Raw genomic sequence first — 16,730 nt, 5'->3', positions numbered from 1 at the left:
CCTAATTTTTTTTATAAAAAAGTTAAAAAAAAAAATCTAAAACTTACTCGTATAAAAAAAAGACTCTTTATACCTACACTAAGAAGCAGCTCTCGCATAAAATTAAGAAGAAAGGCCACATGTGCTAATTCATATAAAACAAGAAAGATAGAAAAATGGGAAAAATCACTGGCCACAAGAAACTCTTTATACCTACACTTACAGTTTAATCACTGACCACCACCATAATCCCAATTTTTTTTTATAAAAAAAAGATAGAAAAATGGGAAGAAGATGAGGCGGCAACCTTGGTAGAGAAGGAGACCCAACCACCGCAGCTACCACTACCACAAGCAACAACCAGCAATAACAACTACACACGCCTCACGAAACCCATTCAGATATGGCGTTTTTGGTGTTGCTGCCGAGGATGTTGTTGTTGGTGGTTGTTGATGGCGGTGTTGGAGGACCCAAGAAATGTGGTTGGTGGTGTTTTGGTCGACATAACATGGCGGTTAGGGGGTAGATCTGGAAAAAAAAGGAAGAAGGTGGTGCATGGGGTCAGATCTGGAAAAAAAAGGAGAATGTGGCGGTAGTGGGCGGCTGGTGGTTGGTGTGGCAAGGGGGAAGAAGAGAGAGGAGTATGGTGGTTGGTGGTGAGGGAGGGAGATTTGTATGGTGGCCGTGGGTGGTGCGCCGTGGTAATGGTGGTGGCGGGTGAGTGTGGTGAGTGAGGGAGATTATGATGTTTTATTTATTTGGATTTTTGATTTTATTGGATTTTTTAGGTAGAAAGTGAAGATATTATGTGAGATGAGAGAGAAATAAATGAGAGAAAATTGATATATAGTGAATTAAGGTGGATTAGTGAATAATTAGTGAGGTAGAGAGAGTGTGACTAAATTAGTGCATTAATCCCTTCTTTTTTGCTTTCAATCTTAGCCCTCCAACTCCCTCATTCAATGGCCCTAAAGAGAACTTATGGACTCACACTTAAGAGGTGGACTCATGTGATCCTAATACTATATATATATATATATATATATATATATATATATATATATATATATATATATATATATATATATATATATACATGTTTTCCATTCTTTTTTACTATTATATGTAGAAAGTTAGTTCCTCCCTCTTTCAAAAAAAAAGATAGTCCTCCATTAATTTTCCACATCGATTATGTCGTCAAGTTCATCAACTTATAATGGTTCATATTATTCATCCGCTGATCATGATGATGAAGCATCATATGAACCTATTGCAGGACCCCCAAGTAGAATTATGTACGCTAAACCCTTTATGTGAATCATTCACAATATCCCGTACACAGAGGACGGGCATGGAAAGACTATACTCTCGTATATAATTGACTGGTTAATAGGTTTGATTCGGTTAGCTGGATTGAATTTGGTTCAAACTATCTACCCGGACAATGATGCGCATGATAGTTTCGGGCAGGGCGCCCTCATCGATTTTGGCGGGGGTGAGGAGCGAGAATGCTTTCGTCAGGCTCGCAAACTTGAGCGGGCATTTTATAACAATGACTCTTCGAGACTCTGTTTTGATCACGGTGATAAACGGGTAGGCCCATATTTATGGGTTGCGAATGAATCTGACCATCTCCTACTACTTCCAATTCTGCACCGCCTAGGTCACAGTGCCGAGCAGGAGACAGTGCCGTTGGAATGGGAAAACGACTCTGTGGATTGGGCTGAAGGTGAAAGAGACATATATGGTGATATTTTCGCTGAATTCCACATGATGGGGTAACAAAAAAAATACTCCCTTCATTCAACTCCACACTACACATTTGCTTTTCACGTTTGTCAACGCTTGTTTTACGCGATAAATATCTTTAGCTACGTATTTGCAAAAATTATAAAAGTTAGATATTTTTAATGTACTCCTAATAACCTAAGTTATTATAATATTTTATTTTGTGTATTGCCTTTGAGTGTAAGGAGTACCGTACTCCCGGAGGACATAAGAATTTTTCTAGTGATATTGTATCTGAATTCCAGAGGATGGGGTAACAAAAAACGTAACAAAAAACATAAATAATTAAACTTTAATTCAAAGAACTACCAGAATCCAAATACAACTTATAATGCCAGATATAAACCCTAACCATAAGAATTAATAGGATGAGAGAGAAAGTTAGAGAAATAAAATTCTCTGATTTTTGGGTTTCATATTTTCTCAGCAATGGCTAAGAAAAAAATCACATAATTCTCCTCCAAAAACACATAATTCCAACAATAATTCTCAGATTAATTCACAAGATAATACTAGTTCTTCAATTATTAATAATAGTACTAAGAATTATATTAATCAAAAACAAAATATTTCTAGTAACAATAAACAGGTTATCGTGGATGTTCATGTGGAGACAATTAATGAAGAAATTGAGGATGCGAGACGCGAAGTGGAGGCATTGCTTCAGAATGGTGAGGAAACTGAGATGGAACTGGTAGAAGGGCTAGTTCTCTCGCATGATCCCCAGGATTGGCAGGAAGTTCCAACTAGGAAAAAATTGGGGGAATCATATGTGAATCGGTTGGCTCCAATTGCTGAATGTGAAAATGAAGAAGGTGACTGCTCAAAGCCTATTCTGAAGTTAACCGTGATGATGTGAAAGATGAAATTGCCTATTGGAAGCTGGCAATATATGGCTATGTTATGGGGGCGAATCCGCCAAGAGAGGTCTTAGAAGGGTATCTGAGACGTATTTGGGCTGCATATGAAATAGCTCAGATTTCTTTTCTCCCTAATGGCTTCTTTGTGGTAAGGTATGCTAAATCTGAGCATCATATGTTAGTGTTAGCTAATGGAATGTTCTTATTTGATGGTAAGCCCATTATATTGAAACCTTGGGACCCTACTGTCAGAATCTCTAAGATTTCTGTTAACAAAGTGCCGATCTGGGTTAAATTAGTGGGTTTAGATCTGAAATTTTGGGGTGCAAAATGCTTGGAGAAGTTAGCTGGTTTGGTTGTACGGTTTGTGCGTATTGATGACTCTACTCTTGAGAAATCTCTGTTGGGTTTTGCCAGAATCATGGTGGAGGTTGAGCTTGACCAGCAATTTCCAAGTCGTATAATGTTTGAGGATGAATTAGGGTCTGAGGTAACTGTTGCTAATGATTATGATTGGCTACCTATTACCTGTCAAAAGTGTAATGGGATAGGCCATCTAACAAATGCTTGCAGGAAGAGAGTCATTGTGCTAAGACGGATTGTTCCTTAGCAGCCTGTTAGAAAAGTCTGGAAGCCAAAAGTGCCTGGCAATGGAACTACTGTTGATCCAAAGGAATTCCCACCTCTAGTTCCTGCTAAGGTAGTTGTACCTGTTGTTTCAGTAGCCATAACAGAGAATGTCCCCCTACCCCCACTGCAGTTGCAACCCCTATTGTTACCCCAGCTCATGTTAGTCATGGTCCTGTTTTCACCCCTGCTCGTGTGATTACCAAAATGACTAGACATGAGTCTCGTGTAGTTGAAGGTAGGGAAGGAGAATTTACTATTAATTTTAATGCTGAGCTAGCTAAAGCTTCTGGTGTCTCAGGACTGGTTGATAAAGGAGGTGGAGGGGGGAGGATACGCCCTCCCAATGATTATACTTGAAGTGTGGAATGTGAGGGGCCTAAATAGTGATATTAAACAGAAAGATGTTAAGTGGTTCTTACACCAAAATGGTGTGGATCTATTTGGACTCCTTGAGACAAAGGTTAAGCCTCTGTTTCTAAATAAAATAATCAGTAGAGTCTTTTATAATTAGAGTTATGTCACTAATACCTCTATGTATCCTGGGGGTAGAGTTTGGATTATGTGGAATGAAAATAAGATCAACCTTGACATTATTGAAATGGATGCTCAGTATATTCATGTTAGAATAAAGGACAAATGTACTGGGCATGTCTTTGTAGCTACTTTTATTTTCTAAATAAAATAATCAGTAGAGTCTTTTATAATTAGAGTTATGTCAGTAATACCTCTATGTATCCTGGGGGTAGAGTTTGGATTATGTGGAATGAAAATAAGATCAACCTTGACATTATTGAAATGGATGCTCAGTATATTCATGTTAGAATAAAGGACAAATGTACTGGGCAGGTCTTTGTAGCTACTTTTGTTTATGCTTATAACAAAATTTAGGAAAGAGTCCCTCTCTGGAATGCTCTTATTAGATTCAATGTGTCTGGTCCTTGGATTGTGCTTGGGGATTTTAACAATGTTATGTTTGCTAATGAGAGATACGGGAAGCTTGTTAAGGATGATGAAATGTTGCCCTTTTAATCTACTGTGAATGCTTGTGATCTGCAAGATATGAATACTACTGGCTCTTTTTTCACCTGAAATAATAAACAACCAAGTGAGACTAGAATTTTTAGTAGAATTGATAGGGTTCTGGTAAATGGTGATTGGCTGAGTTTATGGCCTGATTGGAATGCCCACTATCAACCTGAAGGATATTTTGATCACTACCCATGTATAGTCTCATGTGGAATGAGTGATGGAGGTAAAAAGAAGCCATTCAAGTTTTTTAATATGTGGACCAAAGTGAATGATTTTCAGCTCAGTGTTAGTAAGGTGTGGCAGACTAAAATTACTGGTACACCTATGTTCAGAGTAGTGAGGAAATTAAAACTTCTGAAACCTGCACTTAAAGGACTCAACAAGGACCTCTTCTCTGATATTGAAAGGAATGCAGATGTGGCTCATAGTATGCTCAACGATTGTCAGTTGCAGCTGCGGTCTGATTCGACTAATTCTGTGTTGATGGATAAGGAGAGGCAAGTTAGAGAATCCTATCAGCTATTGGCCTCAGAAAGGGAGGATTATATGCAACAGAAAGCTAAGTGTGAATGGGCTAAGGGAGGAGAAGCAAATACTGTTATGTTTCATCAAGATATTAGACAGAGGCAGATACACAATAAGGTACTCCAGATTGAGAATAATGCAGGTGTGGAGTGTAAAGACCCTAATGAGATTCTACAAGCATTTTTGGACTATTATGAAAACCTACTTGGCACTAGAGCCCAGACTTCAGACTTTCATAGACATATTTTAGCACAAAGGCATAGAATAGCTGCGAGTGAATGGGATCATATGTGTGCTATTCCTAGTGAGGAGGAGATTAGTCAGGAAGTGTTCTGTATTCCAAATGATAAAAGTCCGAACCCTGATGGGTATACTAGTTGTTTCTTCAAAGCTAGTTGGGATATTATTAAGAATGATGTCTGTCATGCTGTTAAGGACTTCTTTGAGAATAGGAGATTACTCAAGCAACTGAATAGTACTACCCTAGTCCTTATTCCTAAGGTGGATAATCCAAGATCAATTAAAGAGTTCAAGCCAATTGCTTGTTGTAATACCCTTTATAAGGTTATCTCCAAGCTCCTTTGTAAAAGAATCAGTGGAAGTCTTCCTCAGATTATTAATCCTGCTCAGTGTGCTTTTATTCAAGGAAGGAGTATACTTGGGAACATTTTGATAAGCCAAGACTTGGTCAGATTGTATACCAAGAGTGTTTCTCCTCGATGCTTGATGAAGGTGGAACTAAGTAAAGCATATGACTCTATTGAGTGGGTTTTTGTTGAACAAATGCTGAATGGCTTAAACATCCCTCCTAAGCTGATCAAATTGATTATGTAGTGTGTGACTACTACTAGCATCTCAATTGGTTTGAATGGACAAGTGTGTGGTTATTTTAATGGTTGTAGATGGTTGAGACAAGGGGATCCAATGTCCCCTTTGATGTTTACAGTCTGCATGGAGTATTTGAGCAGATTATTACAACTTGCAGGGGATTTGCCTGGTTTTCATTTCCACACCCTTTGTAAAAATATCAAGCTTAATCATCTTATGTTTGCAGATGATTTGTTGTTATTTTGCAAAGGGGATGTTAGGTCTATTTGAGTTATTATGGAGGTCTTTAAGAGGTTTTCCAATGCTTCTGGACTACATATTAACTCAGATAAATATGATTTCCATTGTAATGGCATGACTCCTTCAGCAGTCCAGAAAGTCCTCCAGGGTACTGGTTTTAAGAAAGGGGAGCTTCTTTTTAAATTTGGGAGTGATGATTTCTCATAAGAGGCTTACTAAGGTTGTCTGTAGTGTCTTGGTTGACAGGATGCTTAAGAGAATTAGAGGCTGGAACAGCAGGAAAATCTCTTATGCTGGAAGGCTTATTCTGGTTAAAGTAGTCTTATCCACTATTCATACTTATTGGTCTCAAATTTTTGTTTTGCCAATGGGTGTCATAGACAGAATTCAGGCTCTCTGTAAGAACTTCTTATGGGATGGAGAGGATAAGTACTCTAAAGCCCCTCTGGTTGCATTGAATGTCGTATGCAAAGGTAAACATCAAGGAGGCTTAGGCATAATTGATAGTAGAGTCTGGAATATAGCAGCTATAGGTAAGCTTGTGTGGTGGCTTGCATCTAAACAATATCACCTTTGGATTAGATGCATTGATAACATCTATTTAAAAGGTGCTCCTTGCCTGTCTTATGAACCTACTAGCTACAGTTCCTGGGCCTGGAGAAAGATATGTGAGGTGAAGAACACACTCAAAAGTGGATACATACATTGCAGATGAAGAGATACAAATACTTATTCTATAGAAAATGGGTATGAATGGCTAATGGTAGCACCAAGCTCAAAAGTCCCTTGGTGTAAAGTGGTGTGGAATAGATATAGTGTTCCAAAATGGGAGTTCATCTTGTGGTTGATTCAGCATCAGCGATTACTCACTCTTGACAGGCTGAAAAAAATGGGGATGGATGTGTCTGAAGATTGCTTTCTGTGTGGCTTGGATTCTGAAAGTCATCTGCACCTGTTTCAGAAATGCTCTTTTACTCAGAATTGTTTGCAGCTGGTTGCAGATTGGCTCCATATTCATGCTCAAAACCTATTGAATTGTGTAAGCTTGCTGAGACTTAGATGCACTTCTATTCTTATTCGGCAAATCAGTGTGGCTGTTGTGGTTGGAGTTTACTACTGGATATAGAGATGCAGGAATTTATGCAGGCTAGATAATTATGTGATGCATCCAGGTAAGCTGGTTAGTCAAGTTAAGCTTGATTGTAGAAGGATGTTTCAGAGTATGTTTCAAGGTCACCTAAGTAGTACGGATGGTCTATGGTGTAGAGCTGCTGGTTTGATTTGAAAATGTTGTCTTTGTTGTAGCTCTTGTTCTAGTATGTAGTTGTTAAAAGGTTATAATGATGTCATGGTTGTAATACTTGGACTTTTGATATTAATATTACTAACATTCCACCAAAAAAAACTTATAATGCCAGATAATAAGTAATGCCGTAATTATTAGAATCTCATGAAGTATTATGATACTCATCATGAGTTTAGGTATAGAGCAAGTCGTAGATTGGCCCTTCATTATCACCGGGCAACGCGGGTGGGATGGCCTCCTTCTCCCATGACATAGGCACGGTGGCAAGAATGTGATGCCTCCTATAATGTTTCAGCAGATGATGATCAAGATGGGTCGCAGCCCATAGATAAGGGCCTTTTTGTCTGTCATCCGAATAGAAGTCCTCTTTCCCCGCATCTTACCCCGCAATATTAGCCCTTAATTGTCTTGCCTGACGAAAACAATCATGGCAGTTGGCTCCGTTAAACTCGATAAAAGCGAAGCCTACAAAACCTTGCTTTTTAACCGTTGTGAAACCGGAGTCATGAAGCATTTGCGTAAACCACCCAAAATCAGGCTTTATACCCTTTCCATTCTCTTCATAATGAACCGGGAGATTATGGAAAATGCAAGTAAAAGGTTGTGCGTAGCGAGAACGTGATTGTAGCTCCGATACACCAGCCATATTTTATTTAGAAAGAAATTTAGAGACAAATTAAAGAGTAAATGTTTGATAATTTTGATTTTGACCTAAAACATTATGAAGACATATTTATAGAATTATTTTGGTCAAATTGAATATTATTGATCAAATTGAATATTTATTAAAGTTCTGATAATGTTTTGCATGCAGTGGTCAAACTGAGAAATCTAATCAAATAGTGAGAACGATTGAATTGAAAAATCGTTCTATCATAATAGAAAATGATAAGGGTTACAAGAAACCCGTAGCTATAACAAAACAACGGGTACCAAAAACCGTTGCTGGTATTAATTTAGTAACGGTTTTTGAAATGCCGTTTTCCTAAACTGGTAACGGTTGTCTAACAACCCTTGATAAGAGTGATTCTATAACGAGTTTTTGGAAACCGTTAAAACATTTTTTATAACGGTTTGTTACACAGCCGTTGTTACATTATAATAACAACAGTTTTCGAGGGAAACCATTATTCTTATTAGCGCGGTCTAGGTTTCTACCAATATTTGGAAAACAGTAATCTAAGTGTCATTATTATATGCATTAAACCATTGTGATACACTTGTTATTGATGGCCATATTTGGCGTAGTGATTCCTTAAGAATAAGGGGTTGTTAGGGCCGTGTTCACGCGATAGTGTGAGTGTCGTGGATACCGATGTCACTATTATGTCGCACTACTGTGCGGTTGTTGGTGACGGTATTGTGATACCGTCACCGGTGGGGGGGTCGGAGATTGAATGGTTGCGAAAAGAACTATGAAATAGCATGATTGTGTCGGTAGTGTGTCTTAAACATTTTATCTTAATTGTGTAATAATGATGGCGATAGGCCAAGAGTTGTTTTAAATTTGGTTGTTTGATGGTGTATTAATCACCATTGGAGTCTATTAGCATTTGTGTGATGAAGTAGGAAAGTTTGGAAGCAAGTTTGAGAACGAATACTTTCTACCCAGGTGACACTCGACCGAGTAGTCTGCTTTGACCCTTGTTTTGTCAAATACTCAACCAAATATTGGGTGTATACCCTTACTTTCACATTTTATATTGGTTGGTTTGTGTCGGATAAACATGATGACCCCACATGGGTGAGACCTTATGCATTGTTTACGTTGGGCCATATTATGTGGCTTTACCTACCTAAAAGTGAAATTTAAATAAAAATTGTTAATTTAACATGAGTAATTAGATGAAAAAAATAATGTGATAATTGTGTGTGGTGCACGTTAATTGCCATGAGTTCATTCGGTCATGATAACACTGTCCATATTGTGTGAAGTTTTGTCATGATGTGTGTGTCACATAGTAATCTTGAATGCATAATCGGAGTCGTATGACATTAGTAACGAAAGTATTTATGATGGACGGAAACGGATGTGGAAACACATGTGTGATCATGTGGTGGATTTGACGCGGTATATGCGTGACATGGCGCGCAAAAATGGAAATATTGAAAATGATTGAGTCACATACTGAGTAATTTTGGCATTATTTGATTGTTTCAGGGAGTCCGCATATTTTTGATTTGATATACATACATGTGAGTGTATGAAATATGATGTAATATATACGAGTCATACCGTGTGATAGATACATATAACCAACATAAGTTGGGAGTTATTTAAGAGGTTAGAGATTGGAACCGTCGGTTTGACTTTCTGCTTTGACCTCTGGGGGCTTGTAGAGTGGAAGTTATATCGATAGAACTACGATTATATGAGATTTTATTACGGATTTGAAATAAGTAAGAAAGAGTGATGAACCCGGAACACGGTCATTTGTGGAATTTGGTAACGAGCGTATGAGATCACATTATGAAGTTTGACAGTTGAACTTCGGGACGACGTTCTCTTTTAGTGGTAGTGACTGTAATAATTCGGAATGAACGAAATAAAGAGTACGACACGTGAGGAAGTAATGAGAATTGAGCAAAGAACCTTGGGATAATTACGATAAACATATGTGGTTAATAAGAGTGATAATGACAATAAGAATCTTGACGGACTTTATGATCGAGTAAAATGGCGAGAGAGTACCTGAGAACCGGTAGTGAGGCTTGAGAGAAGATTCAGGAATAATTGTGAAAAGAGAGAGTGAGGCAAAATTCGGGGACGATGTTAGTTTTAAGGGGGGAAGATTGTAATACCTGGATATTTTGGGACCCACAAAGGAACCTTGAGATGCGTGAGTGGTGTTAGTTATTTAGACCAAATTAATACTCATCTTATGATATTAAAATTAAAAATTAATTTAAAGTGGTCTAAATCTACATGCATGCAAATAAAAGTATAAAAGATGGTATTAAACCATCTAAAGACAAAAGTTCCTTACATTGCTATAAGGCAAAGTATGGGCACTATAAAGGTCTCCTACCTTTATAGTTCTTGAGCTATGCAACTATGGATGATCCTCCAAGAACACCAATTACCAATATAGGTAATCTCCTTTGGTGGCACCCAAGAATAACCCAAAATACTACTAAAATTAATAAATAGTTAATAATAGTAGTAACCTTGTAATTGTATATTTGATGTACTAATTAATGTTATTACTTTGATAATATTATTAGTTAGTTTTTATATGTGTTTTAAGATGAAAATGATGAACAAAATAAGAAGAAAAGTTGGTCTCTTGGTGATGAAGGTAAACCGGCCTAAGCACACAAAAAAGACCAAATTTTCTTCAAATTTTTCCAAACATAAGAAATGGTGTGATTAAGTGGGTATTTATAGGCAAAAATGGGGAACAAAACTAAGTGGAAATTGCCACTTAATGGACACTTGTTGTCCTCTCAAAAAAAAGGTCAAGTGGACATATTTGAGTCCATTTCGGTTTTCGACATTTGCCCCACAAATGCTTATAAGTCTTATATTTAATTATCTTACATAATTAAATATTAATTTAATTATTTAACACTTAAATAATACAAATTAACTACCAATAACTACTTAACCATTAAGTAATCATAAGACCATTTTATTAACATACAATGTGTCAATATTATCCCACTTAGCTAATTTTACAACCTCTTGTAAAAATTAAATAGCTAATTAATTCCATTTCAAAACAAAAACACATATCGTATAAAATTAATTAATTACAATTAATTAATAAATTCTAATTATTTATTATTTAAATATCACATAATTAAATAATAAATCTCCTTGTCCCGAGTTCGTAACCCGTCATCAAATAATACTTTTACGTGACTAATTAAAAGTCAAGTAATACAAGGAATTAATTATTTCGTATCTCATACAAACAATTAATTTATTCTATTTGGGCATCATCCTATAGGTGTGACCTAAAGGGATCAGCTGATCACCGCCGTCACACGACAATAATGTCAAACTCTAGTCAGCCAATCATTACCGATTAACGATGACCAGCTGACAAATAAATAAAATAAATCCCTGATATTCCTTTTACGAGATTTAATATGTAAACGCACTCATTGTGGAGGACACTACTCCAACAATCTCCCACTTGTCTGACACAAGTGTGCGTTACCAATTCTCTTGTCCAATAATATCTCCCACTCAATGCAAGATGTCTTTCAGGTCGTTCTTGCACGTGATCATATCATAAAGTGGTTTCCTCGATCGGAGAATGACGTATCGACCGGATAATCTACTATAGATCGCATCCGAGCGTGGCCACGCATTCACAGTCATCTCTCCTCGAGTGGCCTTGAGATAAAATATGACTTAAAAGGACAATCCTGTTGACTTATTTTCTTCGTTCGATATAGATCACAATGACCCAGTAAATGCTCATCGGCCTCCTTTTACGGTGCGACCTAGAACAAAAACCAAAGCAACCGGAAAACCGTACCAACTCAGACAAATGGTCACCAGTCTAAAGAATTGACTCGAAGGAATAAATAGAAGTCCTCGCCACGACCTAGCAACAAAAGGACTCTATAAACGGTCACTGTCCGACAAATTGTCTCACAATATGCCTATGTAATCGACCAGTCATCACTATGACCATATGACAGTCGAACCTGTCATCTATCGCCTCACAATCTAGTCACTCCGAGACGTCACCTCATTTATAAGTAACTAGGGACAAAATACAATGTTAATCCAGTTCACTTAATAGGGTTCGACATTGTCTTTACAACCTATTTGGAGAAAACAAAGTATATAAATTCAGACATAAAACTGAATATAACGATAAATGCAACTTATCATATATGAAATAATAAATACAATATTTTGATTATTACATATCATATAATTTACAATTGATTCGGCATTCGTCTCAACCCCATCGAAACTACATGACTATCATGTTTAGCTTGAGACAATGGCTTGGTTAAAGGATCGCGATGTTGTCATTTGTCCCAACCTTACAAAGCGTAATTTCTTTCCTTTCGATTAAATCTCTAATTACATGAAATTTCCTAAGTACATGCCTAGACTTGTTACTATACTTGGGCTCTTTTGCTTGAAAAATAGCCCCACTGTTATCACAATACAAAGTGATAGGATCCTCGGCGGTCGGAACTACTTTCGGTCTCTCTAAAAATTGCCTAATCCAAACGACTTCCTTTGCGCCTTCGGAGGTCGCAATGTACTCGATTCCGTTGTAGAATCAGCGAGTCACAGACTCTTTGAAACTTCTCCAGCAAACCGCCCCTCCGTTCAACAAAAAGACAAAACCAGCCTGGGATTTCAAATCATCCCTATCGGTTTGAAAGCGGCATCCGTATAACCTCTTATACGTAATTGATTCTCCTCCAAACACTAAGAATGAATCTTTAGTCCTTCTCAAGTATTTCAGAATATTCTTGACGGCTATCCAGTGACTCTCACCTGGAGTTTTCTGAAAACGACTCGTCATACTCAAAGCATACGAGACATCAGGACGACAACACATCATAGCATACATGATCGATCCAACAGCGGAAGCATATGGAATCGATTTCATGCGTTCAATATCCTTAGGCTCAGTAGGACACTGTGACTTACTCAAAGTGATCCCACTGCCCATAGGTAGAAAACCTCTCTTGGAGTTTTTCATATTGAATCGGTCAAGAATCTTATCAATATAGGCTTCTTGACTCAATGCTAATATCCTTTTGGATCTATCCCTATAGATCCGGATACCCAAGATGCGCTGAGCTTCTCCCAAATCTTTCATTTGGAAGTGATTTCCCAACCACTTCTTAACAGAAGCAAGCATATCTACATTATTCCCAATGAGTAATATGTCGTCCACATAAAGAAGTAAGAAAACAACTTTACTCCCACTAAACTTCCTGTATAAACATGATTCCTCAACACTTCGAGAAAAACCATTCTGTTTAATAACATGATCAAAACGATGATTCCAACTCCTTGACGCTTGCTTAAGACCATAAATGGATCTCTTAAGTTTGCATACTTTGTTAGGATTTTTAGGATCCACAAAACCCTCAGGCTGGCGACTAACCCTTTCTGACCTCCTTGGTTCAGAAGGAAGAATAACCGATTCAGACGTAGAAGGAACATCTTCCAGTTTTGTCATATCAGTTTGCGGCTCTTGAACTTCGTCAAGTTCAAATTTTCTCCCACTCTGTCTTCTAGAAATAAATTCTTTTTCTAGAAAGACAGCTTCACGAGCCACAAACACTTTGTTCTCGTTACTATTGTAGAAGTAATATCCACAAGTTTCCTTAGGGGAGACTACAAAAATACACTTTTCAGAACGAGGTGCAAGCTTATCGTCAAACTTGCTCTTGACAAAAGCATCACAACCCCATACTTTCATGTATCGCAGATTCGGGACTTTCCCTTTCCATATCTCATATGGAGTTTTGTATGTTGCTTTAGTGGGACTTTTATTAAGTGATTGTACATCAGATAAAATGGCAAAACCCCAGAATGACTTAGGTAACTCTGTTTGACTCATCATCGATCGAACCATATCTAATAAAGTTCGATTCCTCCTTTCACCGCACCATTTAATTGTGGTGTGCCGGGAGGAGTTAATCGAGATACAATAACACGATTTATAAGGTGATCTTTAAAGTCATTGCTTAAATATTCCCCACCACGATCTGATCGTAATGCTTTAATCTTCTTATTTAATTGGTTTTCTACTTCATTCTGAAACTCTTTGAACTTATCAAAAGCTTCACTTTTATACCTCATTAAGTAGATATACCCATATCTACTCATGTCATCGGTAAAAGTAATAAAATAGTCATAATTACCTCTAGCGATGGTTTGTCATTGGGCCACAAACATCGGTATGTATTAAACCCAATAACTCACTAGCTCGAGATCCTTTTCCTAGAAAAGATGAACGAGTCATCTTGCCAAGAAGACAAGATTCGCATGTACCAAATGATTCGAAATCAAAAGGTTTAATTACACCAGCCGACACTAGTCTTTTAATGCGTTTCTCGTTGATGTGTCCTAATCGACAATGCCATAAATAAGATAGATCAGGATCACCTGTTTTGAGTCTTTTACTATCTAAATAATAAACATCGTTGCAGGTATCTAGAATATAAATACCATTGATTGAAATAGCTTGACTATATATAATCTTATTAAGGGAAAAAGTACAACACTTGTCTTTAATTACATAGGAAAACCCTTCTGTGTCTATCACAGATACGGATATTATATTTCTAGATAGCGTTGGTACAAAATAACAATTATTAAGATGTAACTCCAACACCGAAGCTAAACTAAGTACATAAGTTCCTACAGAGACGGCAACTACTTTAGACCCGTTTCCCATTCGGAGATCGACATCACCCTTGTTTAGCATTCTTATGCTTTTTAGGCCCTGCAAATGATTACACAAGTGAGAACCACAACCAGTATCTAATACCCAAGTTGTATTTGAAGCATAATTTATGTCTATCATAAAAGATTCAGTTGAGAAATTACATGTCGGCTTCACAATGCCAGCTTTTATGTCATCCAGGTACTTTGTACAATTACGTCTCCAATGTCCCTTGTTATTACAATAATTACAAGTATCTTTAAGAGGATTACCCTTTATAAGTTTTTGCTTGGTAGAGCAATTCGCAATTGCTTTACCTTTGCCCTCCACCTGAACGGGCTTCTTACCTGCGTTCCTCTTAAACTGCTTCTTCCCCTTCACGTTAATCGCAAGCACATCTTTCCTCGTACTCCCACTCAATCCCATGTCCTTCTCTGCTTGCACAAGCAGAGAATGGAGCTCATGTAAACTCTTTCTCATGTTTGTCATATTGTAATTTACCCTAAATTGGGTAAATCCCTTGACGTGCGAGAGAGAGTGGAGCACTCGGTCCACCACAAGTTCGTCGGGGATCTTGCATCCCAACCCCTCTAAAGTTTCCACGTACTCAATCATTTTAAGTACGTGTGAACTTACAGGTTGACCATCTTTGAGGTTAGCCTCAAAGAAACGAAGCTATGGTGTCATATTGAATTATTCTCGGGGCTTGAGAAAACATAGTGGAAAGCCTCGAGAATACTTCATGTGCATCACGAAACTTGACACATTGCCTTTGTAAAGCAGGATCCATTGAAAAAATCAAAACATTTTTTATTGCAGCGGACTCTATTTGATAATTTGAAAAAGCCTCTCTTACATCGGTAGTGGCCCTAGTACTAGGCGAAGGGGGAGAGGGATCGACAAGGCAGTGTAATTTGCCATCACCTGCGGCAGCTAATCGAAGTTGTTCTTCCCAATCTTTAAAATTACTACCGTTGGCTTTTAATACATATTTGTCAATAAAAGAACGTAGCCATGAATCTCTAGCTATGGTGGCGGTTTCACTAGTAGAAGTCATCGTGATTACTACAAAGGAAATAAAGGAAAGATTAACATTTATCGTCTAGAAATATTTAACTTGTGAAACTATTTAACAAGTTCCCATTTATATAATGATCTCCCACTGAATTATATAAATGATTTCAAGATCCAATTTTATATAAACACGGGCACGGTGGACCGATTCAACCCATATTTATATAAATTTGGTGAGTCAACATTTTGACTGATTCTACTACTAGAACTCTTGGTTGACGGATTTTCTTAAAATCTATCTTTTAGCCCCAGAATAAATATGAGCACGGTGGACCGATTCAACCCATATTTATCCCGTTGAGTCCAACCAATTTTCACGCGTAATAACTTTTATTACCCTACTTACCCAACGTAAAAAGAGTGTACCTCGGTGATCCGAACCCACCTCTAATGAAGAAGGGATTCATATGTGCTATTATTTGGTAAGGCTTAATCTCAATTTTTAAACAAAATGTGAGAGATCTTATCAATTTAATTGTCTATCACTTTTAAGTGAACAAAATTAGTGAATGCTAGACGATTAAATCGATAACAAAAAAAAAAAAAACATGTAGTGACGATTTGGCATGAATGCATAAAAGAATTAAAACAAACAAGTCCTAATATGGCCACCTAGTTAATCTAATTAACTAAAAATATTACACTTCGGAAACCAACTCCTTGGTCCCTTGAGTCTTCATAAATTGGCCTCCTTCTTTAGGATTTCGGAACGCCTTTCCGAAAACACCGTCTTCATGAAAACTCCGTCTTTAGTAGCTTCATCTAATTACTAATAATTAAATTACATAACAATAACCTATTATACAATTTGTAATAAAATTAAAATAAAACTATTAATTAATTACAAATTGGGCGATGCGAAATCGCAATTAATTACAAAACAAGTCGATATTCCCTTACATTTCGGGAAATACCAACTTCTACCTATGGCCATATTAGGAAAAATTACATAACAATAATTCTAAAAACCATTCATCTAAATGAATAATAAAATGCATTATGGAAAATGACATGCCAAATCGTCTAACTTACCAACAACGATCATTTGAGCTTGCTTTGACGGAATTTTTACCAATAAAAATTCATAAT

The 16,730-nt window shown here is 37.2% G+C and overlaps 1 protein-coding gene across 1 annotated transcript; it reads left to right on the top strand.

The window, feature by feature from the left end:
• The first annotated feature begins 4,496 nt into the window (after positions 1-4,496).
• Positions 4,497-7,005, top strand: LOC141607886 (uncharacterized). The gene is made up of 4 exons (XM_074427234.1): positions 4,497-5,641; positions 5,714-5,899; positions 6,126-6,412; positions 6,620-7,005. The coding sequence occupies exons 1-4, from the start codon at positions 4,497-4,499 to the stop codon at positions 7,003-7,005; spliced, it is 2,004 nt and encodes a 667-aa protein (XP_074283335.1).
• The last annotated feature ends 9,725 nt before the right edge of the window (positions 7,006-16,730 follow it).

The sequence above is a fragment of the Silene latifolia genome, chromosome 10 (genome assembly GCF_048544455.1).
Source record: "Silene latifolia isolate original U9 population chromosome 10, ASM4854445v1, whole genome shotgun sequence".
Taxonomy (NCBI): domain Eukaryota; kingdom Viridiplantae; phylum Streptophyta; class Magnoliopsida; order Caryophyllales; family Caryophyllaceae; genus Silene; species Silene latifolia.
Note: the sequence above shows the minus strand (reverse complement) of the source record. Positions and strands in the feature narration are given on the sequence as shown.

Coding starts and splice junctions, on each gene's coding strand:
- LOC141607886 (XM_074427234.1), top strand. CDS start 4,497: ATGAGTGATGGAGGTAAAAAGAAGCCATTCAAGTTTTTTAATATGTGG. Junction 5,900..6,125: donor TTTTGCAAAGGGGATGTTAG/GTCTATTTGAGT, acceptor CTTGGTTGACAG/GATGCTTAAGAGAATTAGAG. Junction 6,413..6,619: donor CTGGAATATAGCAGCTATAG/GTAAGCTTGTGT, acceptor CTTATTCTATAG/AAAATGGGTATGAATGGCTA.